The following is a 16,280-nucleotide window of genomic DNA, read 5'->3' as shown; positions in this document are numbered from 1 at the left end:
TTAAAATGGGTACCACTTGTGGTCTTGGGGGGGGGGGGGGGGCAGGTCATTCTGAAACTGCTCTATGTTTCTAGCATGTGTGTGTCGTGAAAACTTCCCCAACTCCTGTAAATATGTCAAAAAAGGATTCCATTTCCTTTCACTCACACTGGGGCCAACCCAAGGATTTTTTAACTGCCCTTTTCAGTTTGCTTGATATTTATTATTCATTAGGGCCGCCTCAGTTACAGGACTACGTGTATATTTTTGTTCATTAGGGATGCAAATGATTTCTGTCCTGTAACCCCCAACGTTACTTCTTCATTGACCTGGAGATAATTAGCAGCATTTTATTTGGATGGGCCACCTCGTTCTTTCCTCAGTGACTGTAAATACTAAATGACACAAATGCTTTTATGCTAGTTTCAGCATCCTACCCGCCCAGTGCTCTTACCAATGAGTTAAATACATTTTGACATGTTCTTTCTTTACTTCCAAGTGTACTATTTTTAACATCTAAAAGTTATTCATTGAGAGGAGTAGATATTTAAGATTCAAGAAGTTAAAAACCCAGCATCCTGAATCTAAAATCGCAGCATAGGTTTGAAAAACAAAAAGCTTGCCAGAAGTATAAAGGAAAACATCAACTTAGAGGATATGTCACATTAACAAAAATAGCAAAAAAAGAAAAAGATAAAATAATTTTATATCCAAAAACATATATAACAATAAATACACAAGTTACTTTGTATGCAAACATATAAAATAAAAACCAAGAAATAAGAAGAAACCGACAATTGAATGTTACACATTTTGAACTAATCCTTCTCAATTTGTTTGTATTAAAGAGGCAAAAAAGAGGTGTTACGTATATGTAATTAATAATACAGGTCTTTTCCAATATTTCACATTTGATTGATCATCTATCATGCTAAAAAGAATCTTAATATGTCTCAAAAGGCAGAAACATATGGGCCAAAAAGCTTTGATAAGAAATAAGTCAAGAAATTAAAAAGAAATCAATGAAACTCTTTGTACTCATTAGCTATGATGTATAACAAATTATCCCAAAACTGAATAGCTTAAAACAACAAATATTATCTCATGGTTTCTGTGAGTCAGGATTCAAGGAATAGCTTTGATGGGTGGTTCTGACTCGGGTTATCTCATGACTGAGGTCAAGATGTCAACTAACACTTAAGGCTTTTCTGGGTTCTGGAAGATTTGGCACTAAGCTCATTCACCGGGTTCCTGGCAGGAAGGCTTAGTTCCTCACCACACGAATCTCTTCATAAAGCTACCCAAGTGTCTTCACAACATGGCAGCTGGCTTCCCCCAAAGTGAGCAATCCAAGAAAGAAAGAAGGAGCTACAGTGTTTTTATACGGCCTGCTCTCGGAAAGGACACCCTGTCCTTTCTGCCATATGCTCTCATTAGGAGTGACTCACTAAGTTCGGCCCATATCAGGCAGTACTTAGTCTCCACCTTATAAAGGGAGGGGTATTAAGGAAATTGTGGACACCTTTTTAAACTACCACACACCTGGCTACTAAAAAACATTCCAATAAGCAGTTCTTAAAACTAATATTTAAAAACCCAAGGGGGCACCTGGATGGCTCAGTCAGTTAAGTGTCCAACTCTTGATGGTGGCTCAGGTCATGATCTCACAGTCGTGAGATCGAGCCCCGCATTGGGCTCTGCACTCAGCATAGAGCCTCCTTAAGAGTCTCTCTGTCTCTCCCTCTGCCCCTCTTCCTAGCTTGTACCCTCTAAATAAATAAATAAATAAATAAATAAATAAATAAATAAATAAAACCAACTAAGAAAACAAAAATACGTATGTGAATACATGTACACGTCCACACACACCCACATGCATCTGATGCTGAGGAAATAGTAAAACCTCACAGATTTTGAAGAATCATCTACCTTTCCCCAAAGACTTCTGGCTCAGAAGGATTTCAGTCTCAAAGAACGGAAAATTATACCACCACAAATGTTCTGAAGTCTGGGGAAACTTTTTTGAGCTCAAGGAGGTCAAAGATATGTTTCATTCACAAGATGATCAGTAACTTTTTACTATATGAATAAACTAAAGATGGAAAATTTCCCAATTCGATTTTTAAAGCTAGCATAGCCTACAGAAGACCTTCATAATATAAAGTATGAACCAATCTCATTTAAACACTTTTATGCAGAAATTATATTACCATACCACATGCAAAAATACATTAAACATGTAAACTATGAGCCATGTAGGGATCACTTCTGGAAGGCCGGAATGGTTCAACCGCAGAAAACATGTTATTATGATTTGTGACACCAGTAGCTACACAGGGAGAAACATTTCCTCATGGCATGATTGATACCAAAAAGGCATTTAATAAAAGTTTTAATAGCTGTTCCTAATTCATGCTCATCTTCATATTCTCTCCCTCTCTCTCTCTCTCTCTCTCTCTCTCACACACACACACACACACACGTACACACACAGAAATGCACAGACTTTAATCAGAAAAAAAGTATTTGGTTTCAAGTGAGAAAAAACATGAAAATCGTACAATCAATATTGTCATTCGGTACTGATCTAGAAGTATGAGAAAAGTAAATACATACAAATGTATAAGAAATATCAATCAATAGAAGGAGAGCCAAGGCAAAAATTACTTCCAGAATGGTACCTTGAGTACCATCCGAGATTAATTCAAATTCAAAAATGAGGCAGATTAGTACTTTGGCTGGTTATAAAATTAACATAGTCATCTAAATAGCTTCCCTGTATATCAGCAATGTTAGGAAAACACATTATATGACATTTAAAATAGCAACAAAAAACTGTCTTAGCACCCAAGAATATAGCAGGGAGCCAACTAAATAAAGACTGGGGTCTTGGGGCGCCTGGCTGGTTCAGTCAGTAGGACACGCTATTTTTGATCTCAGGGTTGTGAGTTCGAGCCCTATGTTGGCTCCAGGTTGCTTAAAAATAAATTCTAGGGGGGCACCTGGGTGGCGCAGTCGGTTAAGCGTCCAACTTCAGCCAGGTCACGATCTCGCGGTCCGGGAGTTCGAGCCCCGCGTCAGGCTCTGGGCTGATGGCTCAGAGCCTGGGGCCTGTTTCCCATTCTGTGTCTCCCTCTCTCTCTGCCCCTCCCCTGTTCATGCTCTGTCTCTCTCTGTCCCAAAAATAAATAAACGTTGAAAAAAAAATTTTTTTTTTAAATAAAAAAATAAAAATAAAAAAATAAATTCTAGGGTCGCCTGGGTGGCTCAGTCGGTTAAGCATCCGACTTCAGCCAGGTCATGATCTCGCGGTCCGTGAGTTCGAGCCCCGCGTCAGGCTCTGGGCTGACGGCTCGGAGCCTGGAGCCTGTTTCCGATTCTGTGTCTCCCTCTCTCTCTGGCCCTCCCCCATTCATGCTCTGTCTCTGTCTCAAAAATAAATAAATGTTAAAAAAAAAAATTTTTTTTAATAAATAAATTTAAAAAAAAAAAGCAAAGATGGGGGTCTCAAAGGGCTCACAATCTAGTCAGGAGACACATATACACATACAAAATACAAAACACATACAAAACAAAAACGAAGAATCAGGTGGTGATGAGGGTTATGAAGCAAAGTGGGGTCAAGGAGATGAGAGGAACAGGTCAGATGTGGTGGTCCAGGAAGGACGAGCCAAGCACATGGCATCTGCTCCAAGACCTAACTGAAGTGAAAGACTGCCAACATTAAAAATATTCACAGAGGAGAGAGTTCAAGGGAGAAAGGAAAAGACCCCCAGGTAGGAACATCCTCCAGATGCACGTGGAACACAGAGGTCGGTGTGGTGGCCAGAGTGTGGCAAGCAAGGCAGAAGGTAACGTGTGGACAATTCTGAAAGACAGTTGAGGGCCAGATCATATAGAGCCTTCTAGGCCCATTATGAGGATTTGGGGATGAGTTTTAAGCAGAGAGGTGGCATAATTTAACAATGTTCAGAGAGGGTAACCAGCTGTTACATGAAGCACAGACTACTAGAGCAAGGTTAAGCGGAAGACCATTCTAGAGACTAGAGCAATCAGGCAGGCGAGACATCCCAGTGGCCAGACCAAGAAACACTCACTGGTGGTTTAAACATTTTTTTTTAATGTTTTATTATTTATTTTTAAGAGAGAGAGGCAGATTGTGAGCGGGACAGGGGCAGAAAGAGAGGGAGACACAGAATCCGAAGTAGGCTCCAGGCTCTGAGTTGTCAGCACAGAGCCCGACACGGGGCTCGAACTCATGGAGCCGTGAGATCATGACCTGAGCCGAAGTCGGACGCTTAACAGACTGAGCCACCCAGGGACACCACCCCCCTTTTTTCTTCAAAGGAACACTAGTTGTTTTCAAAAGAGAGCGGGTTCTATGCCTTGAAAGTAAAGCCGACAGCATTTGCTTATGGACAGGATGTAGAGTATGAAGAGGAAGGAAATGAAACTCTAAAGCCTGTGCCTTGAGCAACTGGAAAGAGGGGTAAGTATTTACTGAAATATAGAGAAACTGGGGAAGGGGAGGCAGCTCCCAGATTTTGTAGGGAGCAGAGGAGTGATATGATGAGGTCAAGAGCTTGGGAATAAACTTATTATACGTGCAACTTCTGTGGGATCTAAGAAGTAAGAGAAAGTAGGAAACCAGACATATAATTTTGGAGTTTACAAGTGAGGTGTGGACAGTAAGAAATGTATGGGCACTCATCATCCCCGAGCATCTACTAAGTGACAGAAGCTGTACATCACGGAACAGAGACAGAAAGAAAGTATTACTCCCTAAGACTGGATGATGGACTCACTAGAAGAATTTGGGTAGTTAAGGGAAAAAAAAGAGACTGAATACTCAGCCCTGGGGCATACCAAAATAAAAGAGATCAGAAAGATGAGAAGGCCCTAGAGACCCAGGAGAGAGGGGCCAGTCAGGAAGGTAGCCAAGAGCACATAAATGTCATGGAAACCAAGAGACAAAAGTCTTCAAGAACATAGTATTTTCAACATCCCAGGAAAATTAAGGAAGGTCATGGCTCCAAACTGACCATGGGCTTCAGGAACAAAAAGATGGTGATTGCTCTAATGACAGCAGTGATGTCATTCAGTGATGGGGGTAAAAGAACCCATAAGAATGGGGACAGAAAGAATAAAAGGAGAAAAAGGACAGACAGTGGGTATAGACAAGTATTCAGAATGGACAACAAAAAAAATTTTTTTAAGTTTATTTATTTTTGAAATAGAGACAGAAGGAGACAGAGCATCCGAAGCAGGCTCTGTGCTGACAGCAGAGAGCCCAAGGCGGGGCTTGAACTCATGCACCGTGAGATCACGACCTGAGCCTAAGTCAGATGCTTGACCGACTGAGCCACCCACGCGTTCCCAGAATGGACAACAATATTTTAAAGAATTTATTAAGAAATGTGTGTAGCCAGTTAAGAAGGAAAAATTAACAGACAGTAAGATCACTTGAGCAAATAGAAACAAAGCATTCTTCGCTGGGAGGACTAAATAATATAAAAATGCAGTAACAAAAGGAATTTAAGACTCTAATGAAATGCCAATACAATTCCTGCTATTTTCAATAATGATACACTATTCATATGAAACACATAGAAAGAGGATACAACACAGTCCAGAAACAGTCCCAAATCCAAGGATTTAGTACAAGAGTACTGATTCCGAACAATGGAATTTGAATAATCAGATAATTAAAAATATAATTTTTATTTTATGGGTGAGGGGGTTTGATTAACAATGCACTTGTCACAATGAGCGGTGAGTAATGCATAGAACTGCTGAGTCATCATATTGTACATTACATTGTACAATGAGACCAACACCACTGTATGCTAATTGCCTTGAATTGAGAAAAATAAATAAAAAGTTTTAAAAATTCATGACTAACATTTGTGGGGAGAAAAGTCACACTCTTTCCCCTGATAATTCACTAATCCTGATTACATCAGGATTAAAAACCTGAAATGTTAGGGGCACCTAGCTTACTGGGAGGGGCATGTGACTCTTGGGGTTGTGATTTCGAGCCCCATTTGGGTGTAGAGATTACTTGAAAAAAAAAACAAAAAAAAAATTTTTTTTTTTTACCTGAAAAGTAAAAAAAACAAAAGCCTAAACTTAGGTACTCAAATGTGAGTCTACAACCATTTCTGATCTCGGCACCAGGAAAACCTTTCAAGATACGCTGACAGCCAAAAACCGTAACGGTAACCCTGATACGCTAACCACATTGAAATTTTCTATTTCTGTAATTCAATCAAAAATTTGTAGAATTTAAAGACAAATGACAACTTCTGGGAAAACATACGAAACCTAACAAGAAAACACTGAAGTCCTCATTATGTTATACATCAGTAGTGGCCAAATATAGGAAAAAATACAAAAGTATATAACTTTCTCAATAATTTTGAAATATGTAAGAAAAACCCCTTGAAGTTTTTTTTTTTTTAACGTTTATTTATTTTTGAGACAGAGAGAGACAGAGCATGAACGGGGGAGGGCAGAGAGAGAGGGAGACACAGAATCCGAAACAGGCTCCAGGCTCCGAGCAGTCAGCCCAGAGCCTGACGCGGGGCTCGAACTCACGAGCTGCGAGATCGTGACCTGAGCCGAAGTCGGCCGCTTAACCGACTGAGCCACCCAGGCGCCCCCCCTTGAAGTTTTTTAACAAATCCCATTCTGGCCTACCAACTCCACAAAGATAAAGCTGTAACACTCTAATGCAGAATGACACCTACTGAAAAAACACACCATTTTAATCGTATATCGTTTCCCCAAAGGTCTTGAGAAGTGTGATCCTTTCATATATAGCCAAGGAAAGATATGAAAGAGTTGTGCGAAGACACAGCTTAAAAATTTCTGCAGCAGTATTTAGAATAACAAACAACTAGGGGCGCCTGAGTGGCTCAGTTCAGCGTCCGACTTCGGCTCAGGTCATGATCTCGCAAGTCTGAGAGTTCAAACCCTGCTGAAAGCACAGAGCCTGAAGCCTGTTTCAGATTCTGTGTCTCCCTCTCTCTGCCCCTCCCCCATTCATGCTCTATCTCTCTCTCAAAAATAAACATTTTTTAAAAATTAGAAAAAGAGAATAACAAAAAACTAAAAAATCACAAGCAGGCAAAAATAGAAAGTCAGTTAATGTCTAGTGGCTAAATTCATTATACATGAAGGTGCATCAGCCTGGAAACACGCCTGCAAATGCCTACGGAGCAGACGAAAAGCAGAAGTGCCATAGTATTTCATTTCCATAAAAATGTAGCGGGATATATACTCACAGAACAATTTTTTCCCTTTATGAGTGAACGATGGGTAATTGATTCTCCACTTTCCTAGTCTGTACTTTATTTTTAACATATCAAACAAGGACATAATCTTCCAATAAGAAACACATTTACAATACTATCAATGGTAGGGTTCTTCAAACGTGGAGTTATTTCACTGAACATTTAAAAAAACAGGCATAGGGGCGCCTGGGTGGCGCAGTCGGTTAAGCGTCCGACTTCAGCCAGGTCACGATCTCGCGGTCCGTGGGTTCGAGCCCCGCGTCAGGCTCTGGGCTGATGGCTCAGAGCCTGGAGCCTGTTTCCGATTCTGTGTCTCCCTCTCTCTCTGCCCCTCCCCCGTTCATGCTCTGTCTCTCTCTGTCCCAAAAATAAATAAACGTTGAAAAAAAAATTTTTTTAAATAAAAAATAAAAAATAAAAAAACAGGCATAATACAATGGGATTTCAAAGTCACCAGGAAGTGAAATATCAAGCCACTGGGGATAAGCTGTGTGTCTCAAAGTTATGTGTACAAACAGAAAAAGTGACATATACGCCTCCTTTGGGAGTGTGTGTGTGTGTGTGTGTGTGTGGACACACATATACATCCACCATATATATATATGTATGTACATATATATATGCATGTACATACATACATATACATACATACACACACACACACACACATATACACACATACATCAAGGGAGAAAAAAAATCAGATCTGGAATCTTTTCCTGAATATTCCAAAATGTTTTGCTAGGCAAAAAATATTAGGCAACTGACAGAATGGAAGAAGATATTTGCAAGTGATATATCGGATAAAGGGTTAGTATCCAAAATTTATAAAGAATTTGCCAAACTTAACACCTAAAAACATAATTTGAAGTGAAGAAATGGGCAGAAGACATGAATAGACACTTTTCCAAAGAAAACATCCAGATGGGTAACAGACACATGAAAAGATGCTCAATATCACTCATCATCAGGGAAATACAAATCAAAACAACTATGAGATACCACCTCACACCTGTCAGAATGGCTAAAATGAACAACTCAGGAAACAACAGATGTTGGCGAGGATGCGGAGAAAGGGGAACCCTCTTGCACTGTTGGTGGGAATGCAAACTAGTGCAGCCACTCTGGGAAACAGTATGGAAGGTTCTCAAAAAAATTAAAAATAGAACTACCGTACGACCCAGCAAATGCACTACTAGGAATTTATCCAAAGGATACAAAAATGCTGATTTGAAGAGGCACATGCACCCCAATGTTTATAGCAGTGCTATCAAAAATAGGCAAATTATGCAAAGGGCCCAAATGTCCATCAACTGATGAAGGGATAAAGAAGATATGGTATGTGTTTGTATACACACACACACACACACACACACACACACACACACACACACAATGGAACACTACTCGGCGGTGAAGAAGAATGAAATCTTGCCATTTGCAATAATGTGGATGGAAGTGGAGGGTGTTATGCTAAGCCAAATAAGTCAGAGAGAGACAGATATTGTAGGATTTCACTTATATGTGGAATTTGAGAAACAAAACAGATGAACATAGGGGAAGGGAAGGAAACATAAGATAAAAACAGAGAGGAAGGCAAACCATGAGATTCTTAAATACAGAGAACAAACTGAGGGTTCCTGGTGGGTGTTGGGTGGGAGAATGGGCTAAATGGGGGATGGACATTAAGGAGGGCACTTCCTGGGATGAGCACTGGGTGTTATATGTAAGTGATGAATCACTGGGTTCTACTCCTAAAGTCAAGGTTACACTGTAACCTTGAATGGGGAGGGGGGGAGAATCTTTACTATATTTAAAACTAGAGTAAAAAGCTCTTCTTAGAAGAAAACCATCATGGACTTAACACCCAAGATCATGCAGGGGCAGGGGGAGGATGGGGGGGAGGGAGGAGTTGTTACCTAACATTCAGAAATAAGCCTTCAAACTGCTACAGAAAGAAAGAGCACTGGTTGCTCAACCACAAATCCCCATGTTCAAAGGTGGCAGCAGGGTTGCCCATGGACAGTTGTTTCCTAAGCTTGATTTCTGTGAAGTCACAATTCTCCAGGACTGGGTGCACCAGCCGCGGCCTCAGTACTGACTCAAACAACGGTGGCCTTCCTTTGGTTTTGAAACAGCTTTCCTGAGATGGAATCCATACACCATCCGACCGACCCATTTGAAGCACTCGATTCACGGGTTGCTCATGTATTCCCAGAGCTGCGCGACCATGACCAAGGCCACTTGTAGAACCTTGCCCCCGCCCCGCACTTCTGGCCATCGCCACCTCACGGTACCATAACTACCCCCCACCCCGGACCTACTAATCTACTTTCTGTCCCTACAGGCTTCCTTTTTCTGCACTTACGTATAAATGGAACCATACAACATGTAATCTTTTATAACTGGCTTCTGCCACTTAGCGTAATGTCTTCAAGGTTTATCCATATCGTAACACGTGTCAGTATTTCATTTTGGTTTGAGACGGGGCACGAGTCCACTAGTCCACCCAGACCACGTTTTGTGTGCCCATTCACCCACTGGGGCACATGTGGGTTATTTCTGCCTTTTGGGTATTACACATTCATGTCGTTATGTGCTACAAACATTCATGGGCGAGTTTTATGGACGTGGGCTTTCATTGCTGTCAGGGATATACCTGGGAGTCCAGTTTACTGTAACTTCTGCACTGACATGTTTGAGGACCTGCCAGGATCTTTTTCCAAAGTGGCCGTATCATCTTACTCTCCCACCAACAGCACATGACGGCTCCAAGTTCTCCACACCTTCATTAACACTTATTAGTATCTGACTTGGGGATTCTGACCATCCTAGTGGATGTGTGGGGTGGGGCCTCACTGTGGTTTGAAGTCTTCAATTTTTAAACCAAGAAGAACTGGAATGTGACGGATTGATAAGCCATCAAAGCAATAGCTAACGACCCTGAAGAAAATTTATTTTTTTCCCGACTGAAAAGCCTGAGACCATTACATCCTTAACAACACTCCTGAATAAACTGCTTTCCGGTTATTAACAGGCAAGCCACAAAATAAAGTGGGTTCCACTGACAAATATCAGGGGAATGCTAAGTTTAGAAAAGCTGTTTCTTCACTGAGATTTTTCTCAGCATTTTTAATTAGTGTGCTAACATACATGATGTATCTAAACCCTTAAAATAGCATACAGTGACTCCCAGTCATTGGGTCCCAGAACACTTTTTTGACAAACTACCCATAACATGTCATCCAGATGCAAAATTTTTAAAAAGCCACTCTACACAGTCTCCCAGTTTTCTGAACAAGATGAGTGCTCAGAACATGGCCTTCACTGAAAACGATACATAGACTGACAACAGTGAAAACGACAGAGCAGGCAACTCCAAGGGAGCATCCTTCCAAAGAAACATGAAAAAATAAAGCAAAAAAATAACCAACCTTGTCAGAATTCTGGGGTTAAAGAATCAAAAGTTTATAGGAACCAGGGGTGCCTGGGTAGCCCAGTCAGGTAAGCATCCAACCTCAGCTCAGGAATGATCTCACAGTTCGTGAGTCCGAGCCCCACGTCGGGCTCCGTGCTGACGGCTCAGAGCCTGGAGCCTGCTTCAGATTCTGGGTCTCCCTCTCTCTCTGCCCCCCACCCCCGCTCATGCCCTGTCTCTGTCTCTCTCTCTCTCTCTCTCTCTCTCTCTCTCTGCCCCTCCCCAACTTATGCTCTCTCTTTCTCAAAAATAAATAAATATATTTTTAAAAAGTTTATAGCAACCAAGCAAACAATGAATCAAGAAAATCCAACTCAAAAATGATAAGAAACCTCTGCAGCATTTCTACTTGACCTTGCCCCTGTCCTCTTACAGACGGCAGATCCCCAGTATCAGACCCTAGACTCTGGGTCCAGAGGGAAGAGGAAGCAGAGCAGACCTTAATCAAGAAGAAGTGAGTTGGTCTGTTCCAACCTGTCCGGGGAGCGATGGAGAATGGGCCGTGGGGCCTGCCTTTGTCCTGCCCAGCTGGGGACTCACTCACAGCATAACATCAGAGGACGTGCCTCAAAAACACTGTAAGGCAAACGCGTGACCTGCAGATGGCCGGTGCAGAAGATAAGGACTGAGACATACATGAGACCCCCAGAAATGTGGCAGGAAAAGTAGACGGCAGAGTTTTTTTGGAAAATGAAGCCATTCACACTCCCCTGTGCATGCTGGGAAGTTTAGAAAGCCAGGTGCATGCCCAGTGGGGGACCCGCACTCAGAAAGACCAGAGGACTTAAGCTGTAACCTCTGGCTGCTCTACAGGCCAAGGGCAGGTAGGAAGTGAAAGGGAAAGCAGATATGTGAATGGAGGGGCTGAGCATTGGAGGGGAGCGCCCAGCACAAAAGCCATCTGCAAGGGCTCCAGTAGTTGTGTGGGTTTCCTTCCCTTTGTTTTCTTTATGGATTGTTTTTTCTTTTCTTTTTGGATACTGGTATCCGAAAGGAAACAAGCAAAACAAAAAACTAAGGAAAACAAAAAACGAAACTGTCAAAACATTAGCTGAACACAAGCTAGGAAAAGAGACATCAGAGACCACATAGGATTTATTATACGGACTTTTTCTTTTTAATTTTTTTAATGTTTATTTATTTTTGAGAGAGACAGACAGACAGTGTGAGCAGGGGAGGGGCAGAGAGAGAGGGACACACAGAATCCGAAACAGGCACCAGGCTCTGAGCTGTTAGCACAGAGCCTGACACAGGGCTCGAACTCACAAACCACAAGATCATGACCTGAGCCGAAGTCAGATGCTTAACCGACTGAGCCACCCAGGCAGCCCCATTACACAGATGTTAAGACTTTAGAGAAAAAAAAAATCACTAAAGAAACAGCTACGTCTCATAGCAAGGAACAAAACAAACCATGAGGAGAGGGGAAGAATCTGGGTTCCAGAATCACCATGTCATAATATTCAAAATGTCCAGTTTTTCACATACACAAAAATACAAAGCATGCAAAGAAAATGCCTGAAACTAACCACAAGGAACCGATAATCAGACAAATCTAGAATGTGGGACATTCCTGGGAAATGTGTGCATGAAGTACGTATTAGATGATAATATGAAATTCTTGCTAATCATTTAAGGTTTGTGTTTTGGGTGTGGTGATGACATTGTGGTTATGAAGAAAAGTGCACTTTTTTGGGGAGATTCGCGCAGAAGTGTTTAGAATGAGATTCATCAGCCACATACTTTCAAATGCTCCAGAGCACATACATACATGTGTATCTGTATCTATGTTTATGCACATCTAGATGAGGAGACAGGGAGGCTGCAAAATGTTAACTATTGGTTTATGGAAACGTTTGTGCTTCAACTCTACATTTTATACACTTTTGATGATATTAAATAATCTAGAAAGATGGGGCTCGATTGAGTGTCCGACTTCAGCTCAGGTCATGATCTCACAGCTTGTGGGTTCGGGCCCCGCATCAGGCTCTGTGCTGATGGCTCAGAGCCTGGAGCCTGCTTTGGATTCTGTGTCTCCCTGTCTCTCTGCCCCTCCCCGGCTCACACTCTATCTCTCTCTCAAAAATAAATAAATTTAAAAAAAAAAAAAAAAAGTCACCTGAGTACAAACATTCAGCTTCAGCTGTGCTGCAATTACCTTTTTATTTTTATTTTTTTTTTCAATGTTTATTTATTTTTGGGACAGAGAGAGACAGAGCATGAACGGGGGAGGGTCAGAGAGAGAGGGAGACACAGAATCGGAAACAGACTCCAGGCTCTGAGCCATCAGCCCAGAGCCTGATGCGGGGCTCGAACTCCCGGACCGCAAGATCGTGACCTGGCTGAAGTCGGACACTTAACCGACTGTGCCACCCAGGCGCCCCTGCAATTACCTTTTTAAAACCTGCATAAATTACACAGGGGCTCCTGGGTGGCTCAGCCAGTTAAGCGTCTGACTTCAACTTAGGTCATGATCTCGCCATTCAGTGTTCGAGCCCCGCATCAGGCTCTGTGCTGACAGCTTGGAGCCTGGAGCCTGCTTCGGATTCTGTGTCTCCCTCTGTCTCTGACCCTCCCCCACTCACTCTCTCTCTCTCTCTCTCTCTCGCCCTCCCTCCCTCCCTCCCTTTCTCTCTCTCTCTCAAAAATAAACATTAAAGAAATTTTTAACTATCTTTAAAAAAATTTTTTTTCATCAGTGTTACACAGCAAAGGTACTCAGTCAACCTTAGTGCTGTGACAAGCCCGAAAAATGAAGGTGGCAATTTCTAGTTAATTCTCAGGGCATCATTACTAAATGTGTAAATTATATGAATTCGCAAATGCTCAGTGATTAATATGTTTTATTTCTTACTTTTGAAATTGTTCCATTTATCTCTAATTATCATGATGAATGCAAGATCTTCCAAATGTTCCCAATAATCTGCCTGCCCAGCCAACATCCACAAAGCCCAAACTGCAAATGAAGATCTCTTTTTGCACACACACACACACACACACACACACACACACAAGTCCATAAAGACTGCGGCCAAAGCTGCTAAATGGAATGAGTCAATACTCTGCACACCCACATGCCACCACTTACGAGCAGCATGCTGGTCCCCAAAGAACCACGGCCACATTAAAGAAGACACCAACACCTAGGGCAAGCGCTTCAAACATAGACACTGAATTTCCAATCAAATACAGATGAAAATCCAGCCTGTAGGAACAGTATATGCATACATACTATGCATACATACAGGGATAAGGTGAGTGTGAACCATGTGGATGGCTAGTGTAAGCCTGGCTAGTGTAAGTCCGGCTCCGAGGACAAACAGGATCTAAGTTGGCAAATGCCCAAGACCTCTACCCTCGAATTTGTCAGCGTGCTTCATCCACCTCCACAGAAGGGACCAACAATATTCAGAACACAGCCTCAGATTCTTCCAGACACTGTGAGCTCTGTTAGGAACTCTGGGAACTCCAGCCTCCCGTTTTTCTCCAACTGGAAGAAAAGCATCACTGGGTGGCCCAGGACACTTTCTCCATGTGTTAACGGATGATGTGGACACAAGATCCATAGTATCCCTGACCCTACAGTGTTATCTACGACAGTCAAGAGAGCATAGGGGGCGCTGGAAACAGAGAGGCCTTCTGAGAACCACCTGGGGGTTAGTGGAATGGAGGAAGACAAGGAAACAGGAATTCACTGGGACAATTTCATAGTTCCATGGAGAAGCTAGAGCCTGAACTTGGCTCTTAGGGAAGAGGAAAATATTCTAGTATGGTAAAACTGCTGACCAGTGTCAGACCCCTGAGAAGGAGAGCACCAAAGGGCAGGGGATCTCGGGGCAAAGACTACCAAGCAGGAAGATCTGGCCTTTGTACTTACTGCCATGTATGGCCTACACCCGGCATCTCTTGTCTTGGCAATGGAGTCCACCAGCTGTCCACTGATGCCAAAGTCACAGAGCTTAATATTCCCACTCCTGTCCAGAAGAATATTGGAAGGTTTGATATCTGCAAGGGAGAGAGAGAGGTCATTCCGCATACAAGTGAACGGTCAAATGAGCTATATTCTAAAGCACGTTAAGCAAAATTACCGAAAAACTTTAGACAATGCAAGTGATCAAGTCCTTAAAATTCAGGTATTTAAAAGGAGGAAAATGAGGAAAGAATACTCTGAATGCCAATGCTTACAAATGCAGGCTCAGAAATGTGTCACAGTAAATGTAGGCATTCTATAATGCTTTCTTTGTTTATATCCAAAGACGTACATTCATTTATCTGTTTCAAATTCATTACTTACTGGTCAAAATACAAAGAATGAATTTAACCTACAAGAGCAAACCAAGCTACCTTACAGGATGACAAAGACTATCCACCCACATGCAAACTACGCAAATTACACAGCCACAATTTAGTTATAAGGTCAAGCTTCATCTAACTTAGAAAAGTATCCAATCCAGTCTACCGCAAAACCACAGCTTTTGGACCAAAGAAGCAAAGACTCAAAATCTGGGTCCAAAATTCACAATGTGACCTGGGGCAAGCTAGTCGACTCTCTCAGCAGCTACAACTTCCTCATCTACCAAACGAAAATGATCGTTAATTCACAGGGCTCTGGACATGAAAACACCGGATGCAGTACCTGAACTTTATTTGTACTCAATAAATGATACGTATCCACTTAGTAATTATTCCTCCTTGAGAGATTTTTCTGACCTTAGCTGACTTCATCAAGTTTCCCCCCAACTAATCCTTTGAGTCATCCTTGAGAAACCAGATTCATTTTCATTTTCACCCCTTCCAAGGTGTGTGTCTGCTGTCCTGTAAATTTGAGAAAGCCAAATCCCTTCCATTTGGTTCTCCGAGTTTTATGGTCTTGCCAAACTGGCCCCTGGATTTTCACCCCTTCCTCACGGACAATGAACTCACTGCCAGAATGTGCTAGACTCACTGTCTGGCCAATTCTCCCCCTTTGCTCACTAATTCTCTATCCCTGTCTCAATGCTTCTATCCATTGCATTATCACTATCAAATCTCAATGAATAAAAAGCAAGGATAAAAAAGATGAGATACAAAAAATATCTGTCTATAACTCAGAAGGAGAGCTACAGAAAAGTCCAGAAAAGGTCTCTTACCAGCACTGACAAGGCTGACGCCTATCAAACATCCATCCTAACCACCCATCCCTTCTAACGGAATCTACATTTGATTTTATTGAGGCATCTATCCTCCTCTGTGTAGCTCTAACCACACCTCCCAAACTGGGGCCTGACTGGTCCAAACTTATCAGGGTCGTTCCTCGCCAGTAACCAGTTGAGGCAAGGGCATGAGGCAATTCTGGTGAATGAGACAAGAGAAAACACTGGAGAGAGAGAAGGAAGATTTCCCAGCTCCTAAAATAGCCAAACGGGAAGAGAAAGAGCTTCTCCAAGAGGCTGTCACATCCACATGTGACGCTGGGGACTTGCTGTGGCAGTTAGCACCCTGAGGACACAGCCAACATATTAAGAAGGGAGGAGCCAAAAGAAGGGAAC

The 16,280-nt window shown here is 42.2% G+C and overlaps 1 protein-coding gene across 2 annotated transcripts in view; it reads right to left on the bottom strand.

The window, feature by feature from the left end:
* Positions 1-16,280, bottom strand: part of MAP2K4 (mitogen-activated protein kinase kinase 4) — a 139,019-nt gene that overhangs the window by 21,443 nt on the left and 101,296 nt on the right. For both annotated transcript variants that reach the window (XM_047832822.1, XM_047832823.1), the window contains exon 7: positions 14,630-14,757. In XM_047832822.1, the coding sequence (XP_047688778.1) occupies positions 14,630-14,757 (128 nt within the window). The remainder of the gene's footprint in view (positions 1-14,629; positions 14,758-16,280) is intronic.

The sequence above is a fragment of the Prionailurus viverrinus genome, chromosome E1 (genome assembly GCF_022837055.1).
Source record: "Prionailurus viverrinus isolate Anna chromosome E1, UM_Priviv_1.0, whole genome shotgun sequence".
In the NCBI taxonomy this organism is placed as follows: Eukaryota; Metazoa; Chordata; class Mammalia; order Carnivora; family Felidae; genus Prionailurus; species Prionailurus viverrinus.
Note: the sequence above shows the minus strand (reverse complement) of the source record. Positions and strands in the feature narration are given on the sequence as shown.